Below are 21,397 nucleotides of genomic sequence, written 5' to 3'. Positions count from 1 at the left end.
ATCAATATTCACTCAACAGTTTTCTGAATGCTTGGTCTCAAACCTGCAAAATACAACTACATAGAAAGTCACTGAAACAATCACACCTTCTTCTGTTTAAAAAAATTTGAATTCACAGCACACTGAAATACCTGCTTAGAAAGCTCAGACATTCACGCTCACAGTCCAAATACTCATAACTACACATGTTTTGAACACATTCAAAACACGCTAGGGCAGAGGGCCAAATAAAGCAGCTCTGTTAATGTACACAGTCAGCTGTTAATTTGTTTCAGACAAACAGGAGGCTCTACAGCCTTTCCACAATACACTACATCCCTCTCTGGAGTCAGACCATCAATCTTGAATGTCAAAAACACCATCCCAGCCTAAAACATCATCCATCACCATCTACATAATGTCACGAGCTCGAACTAGGCAATAAAGAACCACTACAAGAGCTTGTCTGCTCCCTCCATTGCACCAGCTCACACTGAGCCACAGCATTTTCCCCAGTGAACCCGTAAACCAACCTATGCAATGACAAACATTCCTAATCTGCTGGGACTGACAGGGAGACCTTCAGGGTGGATGCTCTGGGGCGAAGGGGGTCAGTCCCCTGAGTAGTAATTAGATTGTGTGAATGAGGAACTTCCTGTGCTGGCTGAGCCAAGGTTACAAGGTCCAGAGGAAAGTGTCAGAGGGGTCACAGCTTGCTCTCTGTCATTTGAACTTCATAATAGGCCTGGTTAGAGGCCACCTCCGATTGATTAATGACTGTGACCTGAGGAGTTAGAGAACGTCTGTCTGCCTCACACAAATACACACCTAATGTTGGGCCATAAATACTGACAACATCTTTCTGCTTTTTAAATGGAATCATGCAACACAGTGAGTGTCCTTTATTTTCCTTGAATTTCTGAAGGTCTGAGGGAATCCAATCTACTGGATGGGCTCAACCCCCCCAATGGCTATGACAGATGTCCATATCCTAATACAAATTCATTCCAATGCACATAAAAGTGGGTCAGCTGATCTCTTTAGCGACATCCAAACACGCAGCTTTGGCTCTGCGAGTCAGCGGGAGGCTCTGTCTACTCTGACAGGGCAACTGAAAATAGTTTCAGTTCAAACGCACACTGTGAGAATGGTCTTTGATGTTAGCTTGAAGAGTGAAGCGGGGACAACAAGCCCGTTATTAAACCAACCCAGTATAATACGGCTTGGAAGATCCACTTTATAGAGATGCAGGCTACACGGAATGCCAGCAGTGCCTGTTGCTTTAGGATTAACTACAGCTGCAGTCATCTGAATCCATTGCCATATTTTGCATTTTGCTGCATCATGCCTGACCCCTTACCCTAAGAAAGACGATACAGCAGTTTTTTTGGCCGGTCCACTGCTGCGCTAAGCTGTGCCGAATGTGTCCTACCATGTGACATGTTTATTGAATCTGTGGTGCACGCAAAGAGTTTGAAGCTGAAGTTTACACAAAACCTTTGCATCCATGAAAGGGACATTTTTTTATGAAGCAAAACATATCCCTATATGGGGCGTCCACCATGTCCACCATTATCCACCAAGCCTGACCCTCCCTGGCAGTCAACATGTAAGTGTTACTTCACTGCACAGTGCCAAAGACGTATAAAGGCAGCTTCCTCTTGGGCCTCTTTCCATGTCAGTGTCAGATCTGAGGCATGAGGGGTCAAAATCAAGGTGCTTAAGCCCTGATATCATATTTCACTGTCAGCAAGATAATTTACAAGTCTCATTAACTAGACATATATATGTATATATTATATATATTCACTCAGAGAGGAGATTCATATGTGTTGTGTCTAGTCTGGCAAAGATCATATATTGTCACCAACTGACACTACCAAATCACATTTTGGTAAGAGAAAAAGGTGAGAAAAAGGTTCCTTCCTTTGTTATGCTGTCATATGTAAAGATCATTTTTCCTCCATGTGCTTGTCTTCACTTCTCTTGAGATAGGATGGGGGAATAGATGGTGTATGTTGTGGAGGTGTGAGGTCAGCAGAAGGAACGCTATGCTCAAACCATCAGGTGTGACTTGCGGCAGGAGTCTGAGGAATCCAACCTGGGGCCAGAGGTCCAGTATTAAGGCTCTAAATAGTCATTCCAACTCCCCATATTTCTAAAAATGTGTGTGTGTGTTTTAAGGAAACATAAAATGTTTAAGAATGGAGCATGGCACAACTGGTCTTCACTTTCAAATAAACCATTCAACGATTAAAAGTCAACATTCCTGCTCGTACATATGGTAACCTAAGTAAAAAGAAGGAAAGGGTGACACAGAGAGGGGAAAGAGGGATGTATGGACTCAGATACAGAGAAACAACATGATGATCCTACTGAGAAATGCCTCTGAACTGAACTCATTCCTCATGGTGGTGAAGAAATGCCCATAGACAGACAGACGCACGCGCACACACACACACACACACACACACACCTCCTGGCCAAATCATGTCCTGTATCAGATTTGTTCTGCTCTAACATCCTGCTGCAATAACAACAACTCTCCCAGAGGACGGCCCCAGTCCAGCTGGACAGTCCAAACACACACACACACACACACACACGCACACTATATCATATTAATGATACAAATGCTATATTCAAACATCTGGGTAGACCACATGATCCTGACTATAGTTTCAACTGTTCATGTCATATTTCCAAATGACAAAAACCCCTCAGAGGATCAGTGCGACATCAGACAGACACCAGACTTACTCGATACACGTGAAAGTGTGCCAGGAACGGCAATGACTTTTTCAGCTTGTCAAAGCGTCTCATCCTTAGTTCCTTCGTCCTGATGAGTGTGGGTGCAAAAAAAATTAAATGTGTGTACGTGGTTTAAATGGCCAGAGGTGGCTGCTTGCCTTTTAAACCACTACCAGAGCCACAGTCCTCCCAGTTTGACGTCCCCAGTCTCTTATGGTATTCTAAAAAGTGCACACACTCCTCGGATCCAGACCCCCAGCTCCGAACCCGAGAGGGGGAAGAAAAGCTTCCTATGATCCTGCACGTAAATCTACTACATTCCATGGCGGGGCAATCGTTCTGTAAGCCCCTTCTTTAGCTTCAGCTCCCTCAAGAAGGCAAAGAGGCATTCATGTAGCACTTCAGTGTGCAAAACAGAACTTAAGCAGTCCTATAACTTCTGGAAAAAAGGCTGTAGTGTGATTAGGAGCTGCTGCCCGCTGCAAAGAAATCAACCCAGCTCTGCCCTGTGCCCAGTCTAGCCATGTGTCCTCCTCAGACAGCAATGAGCCTGTAATCCAAACTTGCAGAACTTCACAAATAAGTCACTCCTCCTTTCTCCCTTCCTTTCACTCCCTCTCTCTCTCTCTTTCTCTCTCTCACCCACACATACACACTTCCTCCATCTCAATCTCTCTGTCTTTGCATGTGCAGCTACTATCTGTTTCCTTTCCATCCTTCCATCAAGCGTGGGGCTAAAAATAGGAGCAACTTCTCCCCGATTCAGTCGCTTGCCAGTCAGGCAGGCAGCTGAGTCGAGAACCAGAATGAGTGTCTCTGGTTTCACATTTTAAGGTGCGTCAAGATGAGTGTCTGGGTGGTTTCTAAGAACAATAATGTGTGCTTGTCTGTTTTTCCTCTGTTGTTGTCTGTTCCCCCTCTTCTCCAACTTTCTCCCCAACGTGTTCCTCTTCCTACCTTCCCCCTGCAGCACATTTCCCCTCCTCACCCTAGCTTTCTGTCACCCCCGCCTCCTATCCCTCCTGCAGTCAGTCAGACGGTCCGTGCAGTGCAGAGCAGTGCGTGGTGCAGAGGACAGAGGCTTCATGGTATTCAGCCCGGAGGAGCATTTGATCCAGGGCCAAAGGGTCACATTCAACTGCAGGATGGAGAGCTTGTTTCCTGTGATGCAACCCCCCAAACACACACACACACACACACACACACATAACTACCACCGACCACTTCTTTCCCTTGTCCACTGCTCGGTGTTGTCCTATATTCCTGCCTGCTTCTGTCGCAATTAACCACAGTGGATAGTTGACTTTTTAGTTAGACTGTCAGTATACACTGTGGGGGTGAGGACTGTTTGTAGTCACAAAATAACACACTGGTCATGTGTTTTAAAGGCAGCAGTAGCTTTCCAGACTGAATCCACTTATGTTGTGTTTACAATAGTACAAACAGAGAAGTCTGAATGGTGAGCATAAATCACAAAGCCAGCAGATGCCTGTCAGTGGATGACTAATGCTTCAAGTCAATTAGCCTAACACAACCTGCCCACCTGACATCAGTCACGCCCCACTCCTCCATCTCACTGACGTCCATTCTGTCTTTTTACAACTGCAGCATAAAAGTCTCTAACCTCACCCTATCCTTCACTCCCTCATTAATCCCCTCTCTTTCACCCTGTTCCCCTCACTCCCTCCCTCCCCAGGGTCTAGCCAACCCGTTGCATTTTCTTCTTTATTTGGTGCTGCCTTTTATTTCCTGTCTCTAATCCTCCAAAAATGTTATCTCTCTCCCCCTCTGCTGACTATAAACAAACCCTTAACAGCTGCTTTTCAGACCCTCAGTAGCAGCTAGCCCCCTCCCATTGTGTCTCTTGCTTAACATCATTGAGATTTTGGTTTTTTAATTTCACTGCTTTTTGTTCTCTCTGCTCCTTGCTTTGCTAATCAGTCCATTCAGCATCTGATTTGGCCTTTAGCTTTTCACCAAGGAGCTTTTTTGCCCCTCTCGCTCTCATTCACAGTCAGTCTACTCTGCTTTTAATCAGGAAGATTTGGGTTTACTAGAGGAAGGAAGGGAGGTGAACAGGCGGTGGAGTCACAGAGGGGAAGGAAAGCAACAAGCAAAAACAACAACAAAACAGGGATGTTGCCCTAAATTGTCTGATTTTAATTAAAGACAGGACAACAGACATGTGGTGCTGTGTAGTACAGTTTTGTTTATGAGAGTGTTGGTCTGTCGGTGTGTGTCTGTGTGCTTCCATACAGAACAAGAAGACTAGCATAGCGTTTTTAGTTATCTGATTTACTATAAAGTCATTCATTGGAAGAAAGTAGTCTATTTCTGAGAATATCTATCAGAAAATCATAAGCAATATAACCATATGACCAAAGAACAATGCATACATGTGGTCTATTTGTAGTGCTATATTTCTACCTTTTAACTGCACTGTTGAAATGTGGAAATATATACCATGTGAGCTTGGGCACCTGATGTCCTGCTTCAGCTCACCTTGATCATTAAAGGGAAGACAAAATTCTGAAGACCTCAGCTGTTTAAAAGTGAGTGGTGACAAGTCAAAGGCAGTGTGCCAGATACGCAATTCGAAACTCTCTGACCACAGTAGTACAAACCCTGAAAAATCACCTGAATGCTGGAAATAGTAGGCTATTGTCTAATAGTGTAAAAAATGGAGAACATAGGAGATAGATGCCTCTTACCTTACTCTATGTTGTAAAACATATTCCTAATGGAAATTAACAAACAAGGAACTATAATATGTAACCAATAAATCCCCTAATATCAGAAAAGCCAGATGAAATGGATTTTGGGGAGCCCTCATGGCTAAAGACTTCTTCAGCTTGTCCACCTGCTCAACAGCCATAGCTTTTAAAGAGGATGTCCTAGCTTGGTCACAATGTATATCCAGTGTGTAGACTTTCACTGTGGCCTATTTAACAATCAAACTAATCAAGTTATTCACACCGAAAGAAAAGGTAGTGATGAGGTTAAGTCGCAAATGCTCATACTTCTACACTGTGTTAACACACACCCTCACATATACTATGTGGCAGTGTGCTAAAGGTCCACTGCCTCTACAACTACCTTTTACTCTTCTTGTGTTTTCATAAATGATTTCTCAGAGAGCTGCTGGGTGTGGCCACCCCATTGTCCATTATTTTACAGACTAAGTGTGGATTCCTCCTGGACTCACAGTCACTGAGACGCAGAGGTGACGTCAAGAATCTGGTTCTAAACCATCAAGCACACAGGATGTGACAGGACATTAGTGGGGAAAACACACACTCTGTCTCTGGGGCTGGAAACAACTCCCTGAAGTGAGTTATGCCATTAATGGTATAAAAACTCCCTAAAGTCAACAAGTACTAATGTACTTTGCAAAGGAATGGGTCACAGTAAAGTCAACTTTAAAGCTTTAACAAGTCAGAAAATAATGCTTGCTTCAGAAGGAGCAGTTATGTAACTCACATGACTATGAAACATGATTTTAAATAGCCCACATTCCTTCAAATCAGCAGCTGGACAAGGAGCCTGAAACTTCTGTACTGCCCAGTTGTGACTGGACAAGGCAACAGATCATGGGCAGGAACAAAAAGGAAAAGGCCTGATGGGAGCAGGGAGCTGATTGAGTGACATTGTTTACTGAACAGTGTATGTCTCAATTGTTTTAAATCAGTGAAGGAATGTGTCGCAGTGCTGTCAGCTGCCTCCCAACTAAGTAGATTTGAGCAACATGATTAATGTTGAGTGAAAGTGCAGCTCCACTAAGACACCACTAGGTAGCACCAGTCTGATGGAGTATTCAGCTGGGTGGATGAGCCATCAGCATTAGGTCAAGTGATTATTACTGCACTGTATTCAGAAGGGATTCAGGATTAAACCAGTCAGCTGAACGACCTAACACAATTAAAGCTATCAGCTTTGATTCATACTGATTCTGTCCATACATTTCATCACTGGGTGAGTAAGTTACTTGTGATGATGACAAAACACAACCTCTATCTTCAAAACAGATTGGAAATCCTACAGGTGTCCAGATAACTTACTCAGTGTGTAGGCACAGCTGTATTGGTCTGCAGTTATGAGCTGAGATCTGCCCAATATGATAAAATAATGAAGTGATAACATTTTATATTGAAAAGGTGGAAAAATTAACTTCACTGTGATATCACAATGCACAATTTCGGTGCATTATTCAATATCATAAATTAGGAACAAAAGGCCAGATTATGACCATATTTCACATTTGGTCTGATACTGAATTTCTGACACTAATCTTGGGTGTCCACCTTGAAACTGTGCTGATTGTATTGATCTTCTGTGTTGACGGGTTAAAGTTGTGTGTGAAGCATCCACATTTTAGAATCTGTGGTTTCTTTGCAGCAATGTCCATATTTGAAGCCCTGTAGTCCACCACAGGCTCATTGGTGTTAATATCGAGCTTCAGGTGACTGATGGAGCAACATGTGACAAAGCTCTTTAGCAGTCACTTCATATATTATAAAAATCTGGACAGACATAGATATAAACCACAACTTAACTGGTGCATGGAGCCATACAGCCGTGAAGCCGTGATTTTTCTCTTTATTGAGCAGACCGACATGACTGAGTGCTGTTGATTTGTGCACGAGATTCCTGGTCATGATCAGGTTTTTGGAATATCCATCACCTGAGCTGCACCATAAACACAACATCCTGGTTTAAGCTCTCATGCCTCTTTTGAGGAACATGGATAAGCTAGCTTGAGTTCTCCTGTGACAGGTAAACACCTTATCCAGGTTCCTAATCCGCCATGCTCACAGGGGCATCATCAGTTCAAGTTACATGTTAGCATACGGTAATGTTCAATGATGATTACGGTGCTGAAATAAAGGGAAAGTGCGACTTCCATAATGCAGATCATGAATTCTATTGTATTTTCCGTTAGCTGTCACCAGACAGAGAAGTCAGTCGGATGGTAAGCAGCAGAGTTTTAACAGCTGAAACCAAACCGATGAGCTAAGATGTACAGGAATCAAGGCATTGAGAAAAATGAATACTGGAACAGGTTTGCCATGCTCCATGTAAACATCATAGCCCAAAAAAGATTAAAAGAATAAGGATAAGACCTAAAAACCTGATACTAATGTGCATGTAAATGCAGAAAGAGGTGCCTTACTTTGCCCTGTTAATCGGTAAATGTGTTCATATTAAAGTTAAAGTGATTTGTTTCTGTTGATGAACTGTGGCTCTTGTGTCTGACTTACTTGATCCTTCACATGTACAAGCAGCTAGTGCAGGCAGGGGCAGCTGCTCCTCTCTGACCCCCACCTCTTTCTTGAATGTACACACACACACACACACACACACGTACAGTAGCATGACTATCTGGCTATTCAACTGGAATATGAAAAGGATGCTAATACTGTAAAGCCAAAGTTAAATCTCTCACTGTGTAGATTGTATTATCATGAATTGACATCAAATTAGCGGCTCGCTGGCTAATAAGATTATGAAAATGAACAAAGCACTGTGTGAGGTCTGCATCATGTCTGAGTATGGCAACACACATACACACACATAGAGACAAGGCTTGTAATATGATGCTCACTGTACACAGACACAGGCACGCAGAGGCATGCGCTCACATCGGCTGGATTCACACTGACGTACAGTGCTGGGAATTAAAACAGCTTAGTGGATCTGGACGGACGCGATGCCAGTGCATTTCTGAAATAAGTCGCAACCTTTTGGTGGCAAAACATGAATCTGCGGTTTGGTGTCGGGTGCCAAAAACTGGTAGAGCAGAGTGAAGGAGTAGTAGAACAAACACTATTAATCCCTCTTACATCTGTGCAAGGAAAATATCTACACACACACACACAGACTATGCCTCTGATGGAGGCCTGCATGCACAGACAGACAGAGATGCGTCATTCCTGATCTCACAGATAGCAACCCTTTGCCAAAGTCTGGCTTTTACGTTCTCCTGAAATCCCTTCACTGTCCACAGCACCTCATCATTCTCAGAGTCAGAAGAGGTGCTGCAGGGCAAGAACCGACCGTATGAATGAATAAAGCTCTGGATACAAACAGACTGCTTCCAGGCAAACACAGAACATATGTGCCCCCTTTTCATAGCTTGGCTTAATATGCATGAGGGCAGACTATCAAAACAACCCCCACTAATGCTTCTTAACGTCACCCCAGTCCTGGGCCATGTCCCCTAAAGCTGGTGAAGAGGGGAGAGGAGGGTGGGAGTGAAAATGTCAGTCAAACATAAGTCGAAATTATCAATGATGACACTGAATCAGACTCTGAATTCTGATTTAGTGTCATCACTGACAAATCAACAGTGTGTGAAGCAAAAATCCAGCCCAGTGTGTGCTGCAGTGACATAAGCAGAAAATATTTTTTATTGTTCCAATTTAAAAAAATCTACAGCAGATGTAGTAGTGCTGATTGATGCTCACTAATCCCTCCATGCTCCAAACGGGGGAAAAACATATCAGAAATATATCTGTATTAAGCATTAAAACAAGGTGTTTATGTAAACTAAGCCCCCTCCCTTCTCTATTAATGTCTTCTCACACATCTTTGACTCTCAGTCAAAGATGTGTGTTAAGGTTGTGTCTGGTAAAACTAGAAAACTGCTGTATTCAGCATGAAGCTGCAGCTGTAGCGAGAGAGTGATCTGATTCAGCCCCCAGCAACCAGGACAGCTGCAGTGTCCACCGGCTTAACTCTGCCGCACCAGCACACTGACTACGAAGGCCGCACACAGTCAACATTCATGATATTTTAACTGTTGCACAAATCTACAGGTTCATCTGTCCGTCTGTTTTGTTTATCCCGTGCACGGTCATCGAGTGCTCTGGAATGGTGCTGAGTCTCATTTGAAGTCTTTTCACAGTCGTGCTGAGTTAAGGGAATATAACTGTTTTCTGTAACCATCTTTTTTCCAATTAACAAAAAAAGCTGCTATATAAAAACTTTGCCTAAATAAAACAATAGAATCCATCCTAAAATTGGGGAAATTCTGAAACAAACTAGTCTACAATATTTTGTCCAACATTAACACACAATCTTTTTCTAGATCCCACAGTTTACATTTTAAGATTCAGCTTGCTCTTTGGTCAAACTATGTAATAGTGACAATATTTCTAAATTCTCTCAAACCTAGTTAGGCATTTGTGTAGTGCAGTTTCTTGTTACTTATCTGCCGACATACGTCCATACATTTAGCTAATATTGGCCAACTTACTGTGCTGAAGTGTACTTTTCCAATCCAGCAGGAAAACGTTTTACGTGTCATCGCTCTCTCTCTTTGCCACATTTCCCATCCTGCAGTACACTACCAAATACAGATTTTAAAAAGACAAAAACACTAACAGCATAGTGGCAAGAACAGTCAGGCCTGTCAGTACATCAGATGGTTAGTGAGTGGACGTGGGAGTTTGCGGAAGAGGTGGGAGGGTATAAAATGTCATACTTAGCCTGTCACCGAGCTCATTCAGCAGCACTTCATCAATGACCTCATGGTCCTGCACCCAGTAAGTCAGCACACACAGGGACTGGCCTTGTGTGGGTGAGAGGTGCTGTGTGTGTGTGTGTGAGAGAGAGTGTATGTGAAGACTGAGGAGGGTGATGGTGACATATGAGTGCAAAAGAGCTGTTTCTTAGTGACAGATGAATGAACGTTTACGGAGATCTATGATTCTAACTCAAGTTTACACACGAGGTCCTGCTCAGAGCATATAATTGGACTATAGCATATAAATGGTAGGAAAAGCACAGGTGTTAATTATAACATTAATGATGCCTCAAATCAGTTATGTGTTCAAGTAAATCATGACAGTGAGTCAGCATGCACCCTACACCAGAACACATAACATAACACATAAATTACAGAAAATAATACTACGTCCCCCTGCCTGCTGCTAACCCATTACACGTTAAAAAATACACTAAAATATCATGAACATCATTGACCCTGACTAAAGGAGTCTAAGTAAAGTCACTTGGAGGCAGACAAAAAGTTTTTTGGGTACTGACACAAACAAACATTGCACGGTCACACACTAACAAGCAACACTGTTGCTTCAGTTACTGCCACAAAAAATTATCTATTGGGACATTTCCTACAACAGAAGATACATACTAATATAGTGTGTGTAACATGAAACAATAATTTACTGATTACCTGAAATCTTTCATTGAAACCTGAAATCTTTCAACCTAAAATAAATTCTCTCTACAGTGAGTCAAGCAAAAGCCTTACATCATCTCACACCCTTTAATTTTGTTTTAGCGGGATGATACCTTCTGAAACTGCAGCTCATTGTCTATGTGTCATCCATGTCTCTAGCTCTGTGGCAATGTCACTACTATAATGAAAGAAACTGCAGAGGTCTACCTCTTCGTCATCGCTGGGCAGGCGCTGGTAGTCAGACTCTGACGTCTCCTGCAGCCTCTGGTATTCTGCTGTCTCCCCCATGGTGGGGCTGCAGCACCCAACGGGTACCTGCCCGGGGTTTCGTGTCCTCAAAGTCCTCAAACAGCCACAGCTCCAGCCAGTGAGCAAACCCACTCACTTACTCAGTCAGTCGGTCAGTCAGCCTGCCGTGAGCTCTGTGCAGTCATTAGGAAGACAAGTACAGTATTCTGCGTGTCACTCACGGTACAGCGCTGCATTATTTCAGATAGCTGAGTTCATTATTTCGAATCATTCAACCAACTACGCCTCTAATACTCCCACCTTCATTGCGCGCCTCATTTAGGGAGACTCAGCCTTCCCCAAAAATGGTCAGACAATGAGTTCCTCATGTTTACACAATGATAACAGGGCTGTGTTCACTGACTGACCAGTGTGTAAAAACACAGGTGCTTTGTCTTTATAGAGATAGGTTTTAGTAATGCCTTCCTCTGGCAAGCTGCAGACAATAATTCTCAGTGTAGAATGAACATAGTCCCTCGTTTTGCATTTCTGTGTTCAGGCAGGGAATCTCCCTCTTCTAAAGAAAAACAGAAGACAATGCTTTTAAAAAAAAAAGTACAGTTTGTCCTTTTCACGTGCCAGCAGCCGAGGCGTGAAACTGATTGTTATCGTCCTCCTAGACAAGGAAATCCCATGTGTAGAAGCTGCCGCAGTCAGGAAGGAGCTCCGGGATGGCGCGGCCAAGGTGTGGCACTGAAGGTGACAAAACCAGCAGGCTCTATTTCCGTCGTCCAGTCTTACACCACAGTAATCACTTCTCCCCTCGATCTCTCTCTCGCTCCACCTTGCTCATCTCTGCTGTCACTCTCTCTCTCTCGTTGGCCCTGCCTTAGTGCTGACGCATGCTCTTCATATCCTCTCTCTTTCTATTTCTGTGCCCCAGGCATCACTCAAGCCAGCTTACCTCCTCTCACTCATCGCTGGGAGGGAAATATCACAGCAGCCAAGGGAAAGGATCGTACAGGAGCTGTTTTTCATTTTTCACCTGTTTCATTTCATCCTTCCTTTGTGTGCGTTTCAAACACACACAGATCTTGAGGAGCTCTCCAATCGGACTGGCAGCTCAGCTCTGACGATCACGACTTAAGTCTGCCAGGATTTTTAACGCTGCTTTGTCCTGAATGGACCTCCCGATTGTGTGGTCGATGCCTAATCCCTCACTGTTGTTGTTATTATTGTTATTGTTTTCCCTCTCCTCTCCTCCTTTCAGTGCCTCATCCTCTAACCCGCTTTCCACACCCCTCCACTTGACGTTTTTTTTTTTTTTATTTCCTTTCAGCCCCAGCTCAATGATTTGGTGAGTGGTCGCCCTCCTCTATTACCGTGGCAACATCAACCCATACCACCTCCTCCCCGCTTCCCTGTGTCCTGCAGTCACGGTGATCAAGTCAGCAGTGGTCCTCACAGAAGCGACCAATGGCGGCGAGGCATGCTGACATGGGGAGGGAGGGGGAGGAGAGATGAAGGCGAGAGGCGGGGGAACCCTAATGAGGAGAGTTAATCCTCCCTGTGAGAAGGAGAAAAACACGGCCATGCTGCTCTGTGTGTGTGTGTGTGTGTGTGTGTGTGTGTGTGTGTGTGCATGCGTCAAAAGCACCTCTCCACTACAGGGAGGGTATCCAGGCCATCTGGATCCTCGCTGAGTGGACATCTGGATGGAGGGGAAAACAGAATAAAAGAACAACGTGTGTGTGTGTGTGTGTGTGTGTGTGTGTGTGTGTGGTGTGTGTGTGCGTGTCACTACCTCCTGGTCTTTCACAGTGGTAGTGTGACTAACAGTAACATTGCACTCTACACCCTGATGCCATTTAACACAAGTAGATGACAGCAGTACACACACTCTTTGACTCATAAGTCTTTTTCTCCACCCCTCGGTTCATGTCACTCACTCTTTTTTTCTTCTCTCTTTCTATCATTTACACTTGCCTTCTTTCCTTTTCCCTCTTTTCATATTTTTTGAGCCTTTCCTCTTGTCTCCCATCTCCCTTTTTTTCCCCCTTCATCTCTCTCTGAGTCCATTCCAGTCCTGTTGATGTCCTCAGGCCGGTTATTCGCAGCCTGCTGAGCAACACTGGCTTCTTTGCTCTCATTCCTCCGCCTCTCCTCTCCTCTGCTCTGTTGAATCTGCTACTCTGGAGGCCGACTGTCACACATGAGAGCAGCACGCAACACTGCACTTTAAACACACTAACATGCTCACCTCCACACAAAGGCAGATGCACACGCATCAAAGAACAAATATTTGTACACAACAGAAACACAGAAATGCTGCACATGCATACAGACACACTACACACAGCCACACGGAGGCCTGCAATTGTACATTTACCACTGCATGTTGATTATATAAATATATACATGCTGAGGGCACTGTCAAATTCCTTCCACCATACATGAGCCTGAATGAACCAGTGATGACCCATGTTCTTTCTCTGTTAATGGTTTTGTTTTCTGGTCTCTGGAGTATTCTGTTATGTCGCCCCCCTCCTTCTCCTTATTGGTTAAGCCAGCCAGCCTATCAGACCACTGAGTGCAACCCTCAAAGGCTTGCAACCTCATTTTCTCTCACCATCACCTCCTACCCCAGCCTCTCCAACTCTCCCATTCCCTACACACCAGGTCAGCTTATCCTGCCATCCACGTCTCCACATCCACAACCCACAGTCAGGCAGTAACAACAAACAAGGTTTGGACACTTAAAACAGCATGTACAGAGGGGGATATAAATACGACCTCAATACTGTGAACACACACAAACAACAAACACAGCATGATGTAGCATTGAATATAAAAGACAGAGGAGCAAAGTGGCACAGAGCCAGACTGTAGAGAGGACAAAGAAGCAGCAGAGGACGGAGAAGGGACATCCTGGTTGGATGATAGTGTAGCAGGGCTGAGCTGTGTGGCCATGTGGGGTCGCTGCGCTCCACCACCTCCCCCTGATGAAGTTAGCATGTCCCATTACATACTGAAATGACTCACACGCCAAGTTGACTGGTAGATGATGAAATTCACCAGCCAAGCATACTTCTTAACGGCCAAAATATATACATATTGGATATGACTTTGTTATGCAGTAAAACAGCTTCGAACAATAACATTGTGGTGTTTGCTGAGAACAATTTGATTTTTCTAATTTTTTTTTTAAACTCCTGCCTGCCTGTAACTGCCTGTAGAAATGAATTGGATATTGTTTTGAGTTTAGAATCTAATTATTAAAAATACTGTGTTGAAAGAACAAAAAAGAAATGACAGTCGTGACCTATGTATTTCAACAAGGGAAAATAATTTTCTTGTTTTAAACAACCCCCATGGCCACTAAAGCATTAATTCCAGGGTTTACGAGGTGTACTTGAATGCACCATGAAGTACTTATCCCCACGCACATACTTTGCCATACAAAGCGATGTAGAATTGAGACTTCAGGAGATGCATCCTGAACACCCTGACCGTGTGTGCGCAGACTATGACACAGCCAGCTCGTCACTGATACCAAGACGGGTTAGACATTTTTTTTGCCAGTGTGGCAAACAGCCTGGCAAGATTTACTCACCAAACGGAAAATATACCCACATTTGGTGCTTGCCGGGTGTTGATATCTGATTCAGGTACAGAGATATGACTGCCTGCTCTACCAGTCAGCAGGTATAGTCAAAATACAAACCTTAGGACATATTTATACCAAATAGAAAGGTTTTACTCTTTAACAAAGAGGTCCATCTCCGTCGGGATCATTTGCAAGTTGCCACCCATTTAGAATAACAATCACAGCCTGTGAATACCCCCCCCCCCAAAAAAAGTCCCACTTTTAATGGACCAATTCCAAACCTTTTGGTAAGTAGGAATCAGTTATACACCATAGTGTGTAAGTATAATGCCTAGGTTAAAACAAAACAAAACAGAGTACTGCAGAGAGAACAGAATACTCCAGTAACATATAATATGAGAAGCACACCTTCACCTCTGATCTCTCAGCTTCCATTACAGACCACATTTCACACACTCTCATCCAGAAACCTGGAAAATCCCCTTAATAACTAATGCTGGAGCTTTAATCCTTGACCTTCGAAGCTTCATTTGTCAGCCATCTTGTGTCATGGGGAAGGTAAAGCTGAGCCTGTTAAAACATGTAAACGCCTTCTCTGTCCCTGTGATGGAAAGCAAGGAGAAGCAGAGCAGACAGGCTGTGGGTGTATCGGCACAGTGTTCCCAGCCCAAACATTGCAGGACCTTCAAACCTCCTGTATAAGAGACCATTTAGAGCCCTTACAGACTGAAAGGACTGGGGCTCTGGGGTCCCTCCTGTCTCTTTACGACCATCAGTATGTAGAGGTCAGGCTCTGGGGGCAGCAGTAAGCTTTTGAACAGGAGCTGGATGAAATCCCTGTGGTCTACTACTGATGTGGTGCTCGTAGGGTGGAAATATAATCAGCCTACTTAGTGACTGGACAGGGCAGAAGAAGAGGCTATGGTGTCCTGTATCTGTGAATGTGCGTGTGTGTTATATGTGGGGAAGTAATCTGTCAAAGGATTTCCACTAACTGATCATTACATCTAAAAATGTTAAAGATTAATGATGATGTTGTTCAGCTCAAACAGATGACTTAAAATTGCTTATTTCTTCTGATCAACAACCAATTAAAAATCCACTTGCATACTAAATATAGGAAAGTGTGGTCACTTAAGATGGACCTTTTTCCATTGTATAGACTCACTGATAAAATAATCAATGCTATCATCAAACTATGAATTAGTGGAAATTATATACAATATATTTACACTGAGTGTAAATATAATCGTCACACGAGTCATACTGGTTTCCAAATGTCTGATTTTCTGGGGGGTTTTTTGTCTCTAATTGCAATTCAGTTCACATTCTGTATATTACATACACTATATTTGATATATTGTGTGTACATCTCCCACATCGCAGTGCCATGAAGTTGAAAACTTAGTAATGATGAGTCAACTATGAAAATTAATCAGAAATGTATAAAGGCTAACTAGTAAACTGTTACATCACTTGTCCTTTAATTCATTTGCACCAGTTTAAAATGGTGAAGAAAAACAAAATCATAACTACAACTAACTTAATTATTCTAGCAATTTCTAATGATAATAACTTCAAAATAAAATCACTCAGAATCAGAATCAGCGAACCTTTAAACATTAAAATTCTGTTCCTTGAGCAGTAAGTGAACTAAATAGGTATTAGACCTGTTTCTGGTGGACTTCACAGCAATTTGGGCTCCAGATCCTAAAAAGTCTCCCAAGAGAAATATTTCTTCACAGGTCATAGTAAGAACACCCACTTCTGCCACCAGATGATTCACTACCCTACAATATGAAAAAGAGACGTTAAGATTGCGACTGTGCTGAGGTCAGTGCTTCTGGGGAAAATGTTGACACAGTTAAAACGTAATGGGCCAGTGAGGAAGCTGATGCAGCTGTGGTCAGGGTGTGGACTGATGAGACACAGTACAGCAGCTTCTTCAGCATTTCTGTTCTTGCTTGTGATTGTACCTTTAGCGTCAATACCAGTGGACTAAAACCTGACTGTTGATCCACGTGCCGTCTGTCATAACTAAACCTCTTTTCTCTCCTGAAATCCGCATCATATGCTGAAAAAAAAAAAACTTAATAAGATTTTAAAGTACAAATGTGATTCTGTTGCTGCCTCATTTCTGCAAACTACCACATATCCGAAAATCTTCATTGTCTTACTTACTTAAAGTAGAAGTCACACCAGCTGCGTCGATATTTAATTCATCTTTTAAGTCATTTATCAAGCTCAAACACCAAACACAGTAGCTTCTTGAACGTGAACATTTGCTGCTTTTCTTGTTTTAGATTGTTGTAAATGTATTTTAAAGACGTGACATGTTTGGGCTCTGAAAAACTGCTACTTTTCAGTTCATTAAAAAAAATAACCAACAGATTAACTAGTGGAAATGATTATCACACTAACAATAAACTGTCAGTTATTTTTTACCATTATTCAATTAATTTACAAAGTCTAAAAAATACACTTATACACCCTCAGAGAGAGAGAGAGAGCAAGAGAGGAAGTGCAAAGATAAGAACTGAAATATAGCTTATCTAAAAACTGAAGCATTCCTTTACTACAGACAAAATGTACAGTGAAAATAAGGTTGAAGAGAAACAACAAAGTGAGCTGAATTCAGTCCACATGCGCTTAGACGACCTTGATAAACATCAGTGAGACTCCTCTGTCTCCATCGTGATTTATCTCTCAACATTATCAAGCAAACACACAGAAATGTCCCTGTGCTGCATGGTGGCAAACTGTGTGTGAAGCATGGACTTCTATATCTAGCAGATATGTTTGTTCTTTAGAGTACAGCTACAGGATGCCAGGTAAGTCCCAGCTTTCAAGTTAGCAACTACAATTGTTAAGTTTAAACTGTTTAGCTGTTTAGTCTGTCAAATCCATTTGAACCTTTGTGCCCTGTCCATACTTAAAAAATCTGTTTCAGTGGGGCTTCATGCCATATCTGACAAATTCTCAAAGTTTCTTTATACTGTCCAGTCCAAACATAGTAACACACAAATTTGGCACATAAAGATCTATGCTATGGCAATTATTTTATCCATTCGTCTTTTGTCTCTGACCACCCTGGGATAGTGGTGAGCATAAAGATAAATGTTCCTACAATATGTGGGTAAATTAAGTATCACGCTCTGACTTTCCTATAAGATGCCATTTTATCAACAGTAAAAGCCACCATTTGTTGATTGAAACAGTACGTCCAAACTGTAAACCTGATGAAAAGGATGTGGTTGAAAGACAGTCTGTCCCCACCCCAGCACGCTCAGTTGAGATCAATCATGGTTGGGCACAGAGTCAAACGTCCTAATGGCTTCCATTTGCTGGAGAGCACAGAGTATTTCATACCGAGTGGTCAGGAGAAATTTTATCCCCAACAAATCCTCTCTCATCACCCCTTTCCCAGAAAGATTTCCACTTCAGCTGAACCAGAGGTGGACATGCATGCTGAACAAAATCCACTGTGGACAGAGGTGTGTGAGAGAGATGAGGTGCGTGTGTTTGTGTGAATATGAGAGACAACTAGAAATCCGTGCTATATAATCCTCAGCTCTAATGCTGTCTTTCTGGGAAGTGTTGAGTGGGCACGTGAGTGTGTACGGTGTCGGCTTTCCTCTGTCCCTGCAAACAGGTGGGATTTAAGAGGGTCATCTAAAGCCTGCTGGCCATACAGGGTAGCAAAGGACAGGCTTAAGGGGATGGGAGGACGGAACGAGGGTCCCGCTGTCTCACCTAATCTGTGTGTATGTGTTTTAGTGCCAAGGTCACAGGTGAAGAAGTATGCAAGTCATGGGAAGCTAAAGCTCTCTGCATTTCACTGCCATCTGGGTGCCTGCTCATACTGTACATCATTCCAGAGGCTCTGTGTGTGTGTGTGTGTGTGATTTTGACAGTGCAGTGAAACAATGAACACACCGACTCATTCACACCCTCAGCTAACATGCCAATCAAGGCAGATCCCACATGTGGGACTTACTCTTTTACAAAAATGATCCTGAGCAAGTAATTAGTAATTGTTACTGAGTTCTGGTTTTACAGATGCGATAAGTTCTGTCATTTTTAATGCATTTTAAGATTTTACATACATCTGCCACACCGTGATGTATCACATAAAAACAATTTATTGATAACACGGTATTGATTTCAAACATGTCCAGCCCTATTATCCGATTGACAATCTATATTAAACTGTACTGAATCTGAGCTAATGATAGGGCACAAATGAGCAAAGTCCACAGCCACAGTTCTGAACTGGAAACTGGATTCTGTGAAAAATGTATTTGAAACTACTATTGTTATTTTTCCAGCTGGCCACATGGGGGCAGTCTGAGGCAATGAGAGGAGAAAGTCCAATTCAAAGCATTTTTCATTCATGTGTCAGGCAGGTGTTAGAACTGTGGCAAAGAGGTTCTCCCTTGTATCTGATTTATTTTGCCAAAGACATGGTGAGCAGAAACAAATAACCACATAATATCTGGACCTAATTGTCTTAGATGTGCTGGGGGACAGTTGGAGGACAGCTGTAATGGAGGTGTTCAGTGAAACGTATTTTAAACCATACAGCTTGAGTTTTTTCACTGCAATCAAAACTCACCGACATAATCAGTGTGTGTTTGAAATCATATAGGAAACATAGTGGACCTTTCATCATTTAAGTACAGTTAGTTAAGTTAAGGCTGTAGAGTAGTGCTCAAACGGATGCCACGTTGGATGTTAATAATTCTCTGCAATGTCTGTTGGCAGCTTACAGGGATGTAATTACTTCTATTTTTGGAAAAAGCAGACATCCCTCCCTTGGACTGATATCAGTGTGTAGAAATGTCCTGTTTATCCTTCAGCTCCAATGATAAAAAGTAAAATGCCAGCTTTATGTTCCACCTACACACTTAACACAGCCTCAGAAACAGTCAGATGGCATTTTAAGGACTAGAACATTGCAACACACAGTATGTTGCAAACTTTGTGTCGTAGCTGTGTGTGTGTGTGTGCCTGGTCAATATATAAGCTGCTCTTCCGGTCCTATCTATCCAGAAGGAGTGAGTGATTGAGCAGAATAACAGCAGATAAGAGAGACAGCAATACGCACTGTACATTGTGGCCCTGAGAGAGTGTGTGTCCGTGTGTGTGTGTGTGTGTGAAATACACTTATACACCCTCAGAGAGAGAGAGAACAAGAGAGGAAGTGCAAAGATAAGGACTGAAATATAGCTTATCAAAAAAACTGAAGCATTCCTTTACTACAGAAAAACGCACAGTGAAAATAAGGTTGAAGAGAAACAACAAAGTGAGCTGAATTCAGTCCACATGCGCTTAGACGACCTTGATAAACATCAGTGAGACTCCTCTGTCTCCATCATGATTTATCTCTCAACATTATCAAGCAAACACACAGAAGTGTCCCTGTGCTGCATGGTGGTAAACTGTGTGTGAAGCATGGACTTCTTTAGGCCTCTCACATGCATGCACTAAAGGGAAATTCTGGTATTTTTTTTACATCCATCGGTCAGACAACATTGTAAGTCAATGAACATTACTGTTTTCAGACAGTATTGGGTTCTGATAGGATTTTTGCATTAATTCAATGAAACACATTTATTTTAAAAGAGATTAGCTCATGTCCAGATATTTCAGTCACAATAATTTTACAGAATATTTGCTATACCACAAAATGTATCAATAGCTGTGCATAAAATGATAAACAGCATGGTAGAGTATTGTATCAATATTGCCAACCCCTTCAGTAGTGGAAAACTAGTTTTCTAGGCTTGCTAGAGAACTAACAACTACAAAAATTAAAAGTTTTTATTGATGGAGGCTGTGAGTAGTCAGTATCTATTACAGGTGATCTATTACAGGGTCACCTCATTGGGAAACCTGAGGCGCTAACAACACAGCAAACACACAATACACCCGGAAGTGTCAGACAGCATGCCAGCCCTCAGGGGGGCTGGTAACGCAATACTTGTGTATCTGTGTGAAGGAACAGAAAAAAAGAGAACAGATAATGAAGAAAAACAGCTGAAGGTGAAAGGAGAGAAAAGGAGGAGTGAAAACGACAACAGTGAGGCCTGTGACAACTGGTCTGCAGGTAGACTGACTGAGAAGTCAGCAGACTGGAGCAGCGGGGGGATACAGTGTGACAGCCGAATGTTAAGTTCAGGGTTAAAATAACACCGTCCACAGTCTCTCTCTTTCTCATACCCACCCACACACATACACACACACACACACACACTTTGAGTCCCAGAGGCTCCCTTTCCTCTGAGTTCTCCTCTGTCAGTTCGGGCCCCCAAGGCCCTTCAAGTATTCAGAGACACTCGTCACAAAAAGCATGCTCACTGGTGGCTGCTGCTATTCTGGGAGCTTCCTCTCCGCTCCTCGACTCCCTTTTAGTGCCTTTCCCTCCATCCTCATACTTTCTCTGTCTACCTTTCCTCCCACTATCACTTTTTTATTTACATCCTGAGTAACAAGTAACATCACCAGTTTTCCAGGAAGCATGTTCTTGGAACATCACGAGCAGTAGTGGAACATAATCATTAGCGTCAATAATCAAAAAGTCTCTCCAGTTTTAGCAGGTGCCTAAGATTTCTATGAAGAATCTTAGCAAA

General features: G+C 42.8%; 1 protein-coding gene across 9 annotated transcripts in view; it reads right to left on the bottom strand.

Moving 5' to 3' along the window:
• The window catches only part of tnk2b (tyrosine kinase, non-receptor, 2b), a 52,961-nt gene that overhangs the window by 23,070 nt on the left and 8,494 nt on the right, over positions 1 to 21,397 (bottom strand). For 4 of the 9 annotated variants that reach the window (XM_046407782.1, XM_046407780.1, XM_046407785.1 and 1 more), the window contains exon 3: positions 11,138 to 11,352. The exons of 1 other annotated variant lie outside the window; for it this stretch is intronic. In XM_046407782.1, the coding sequence (XP_046263738.1) occupies positions 11,138 to 11,218 (81 nt within the window). In that variant the 5' untranslated portion in view covers positions 11,219 to 11,352. Of the gene's footprint in view, positions 1 to 2,739; positions 3,667 to 11,137; positions 11,353 to 16,435; positions 16,556 to 21,397 lie in introns of those variants that run through there. 4 more of the 9 variants (XM_046407781.1, XM_046407787.1, XM_046407783.1 and 1 more) reach the window with 4 other exon arrangements.

The sequence above is a fragment of the Scatophagus argus genome, chromosome 13, assembly GCF_020382885.2.
Source record: "Scatophagus argus isolate fScaArg1 chromosome 13, fScaArg1.pri, whole genome shotgun sequence".
Classification (NCBI taxonomy): domain Eukaryota; kingdom Metazoa; phylum Chordata; class Actinopteri; family Scatophagidae; genus Scatophagus; species Scatophagus argus.
Note: the sequence above shows the minus strand (reverse complement) of the source record. Positions and strands in the feature narration are given on the sequence as shown.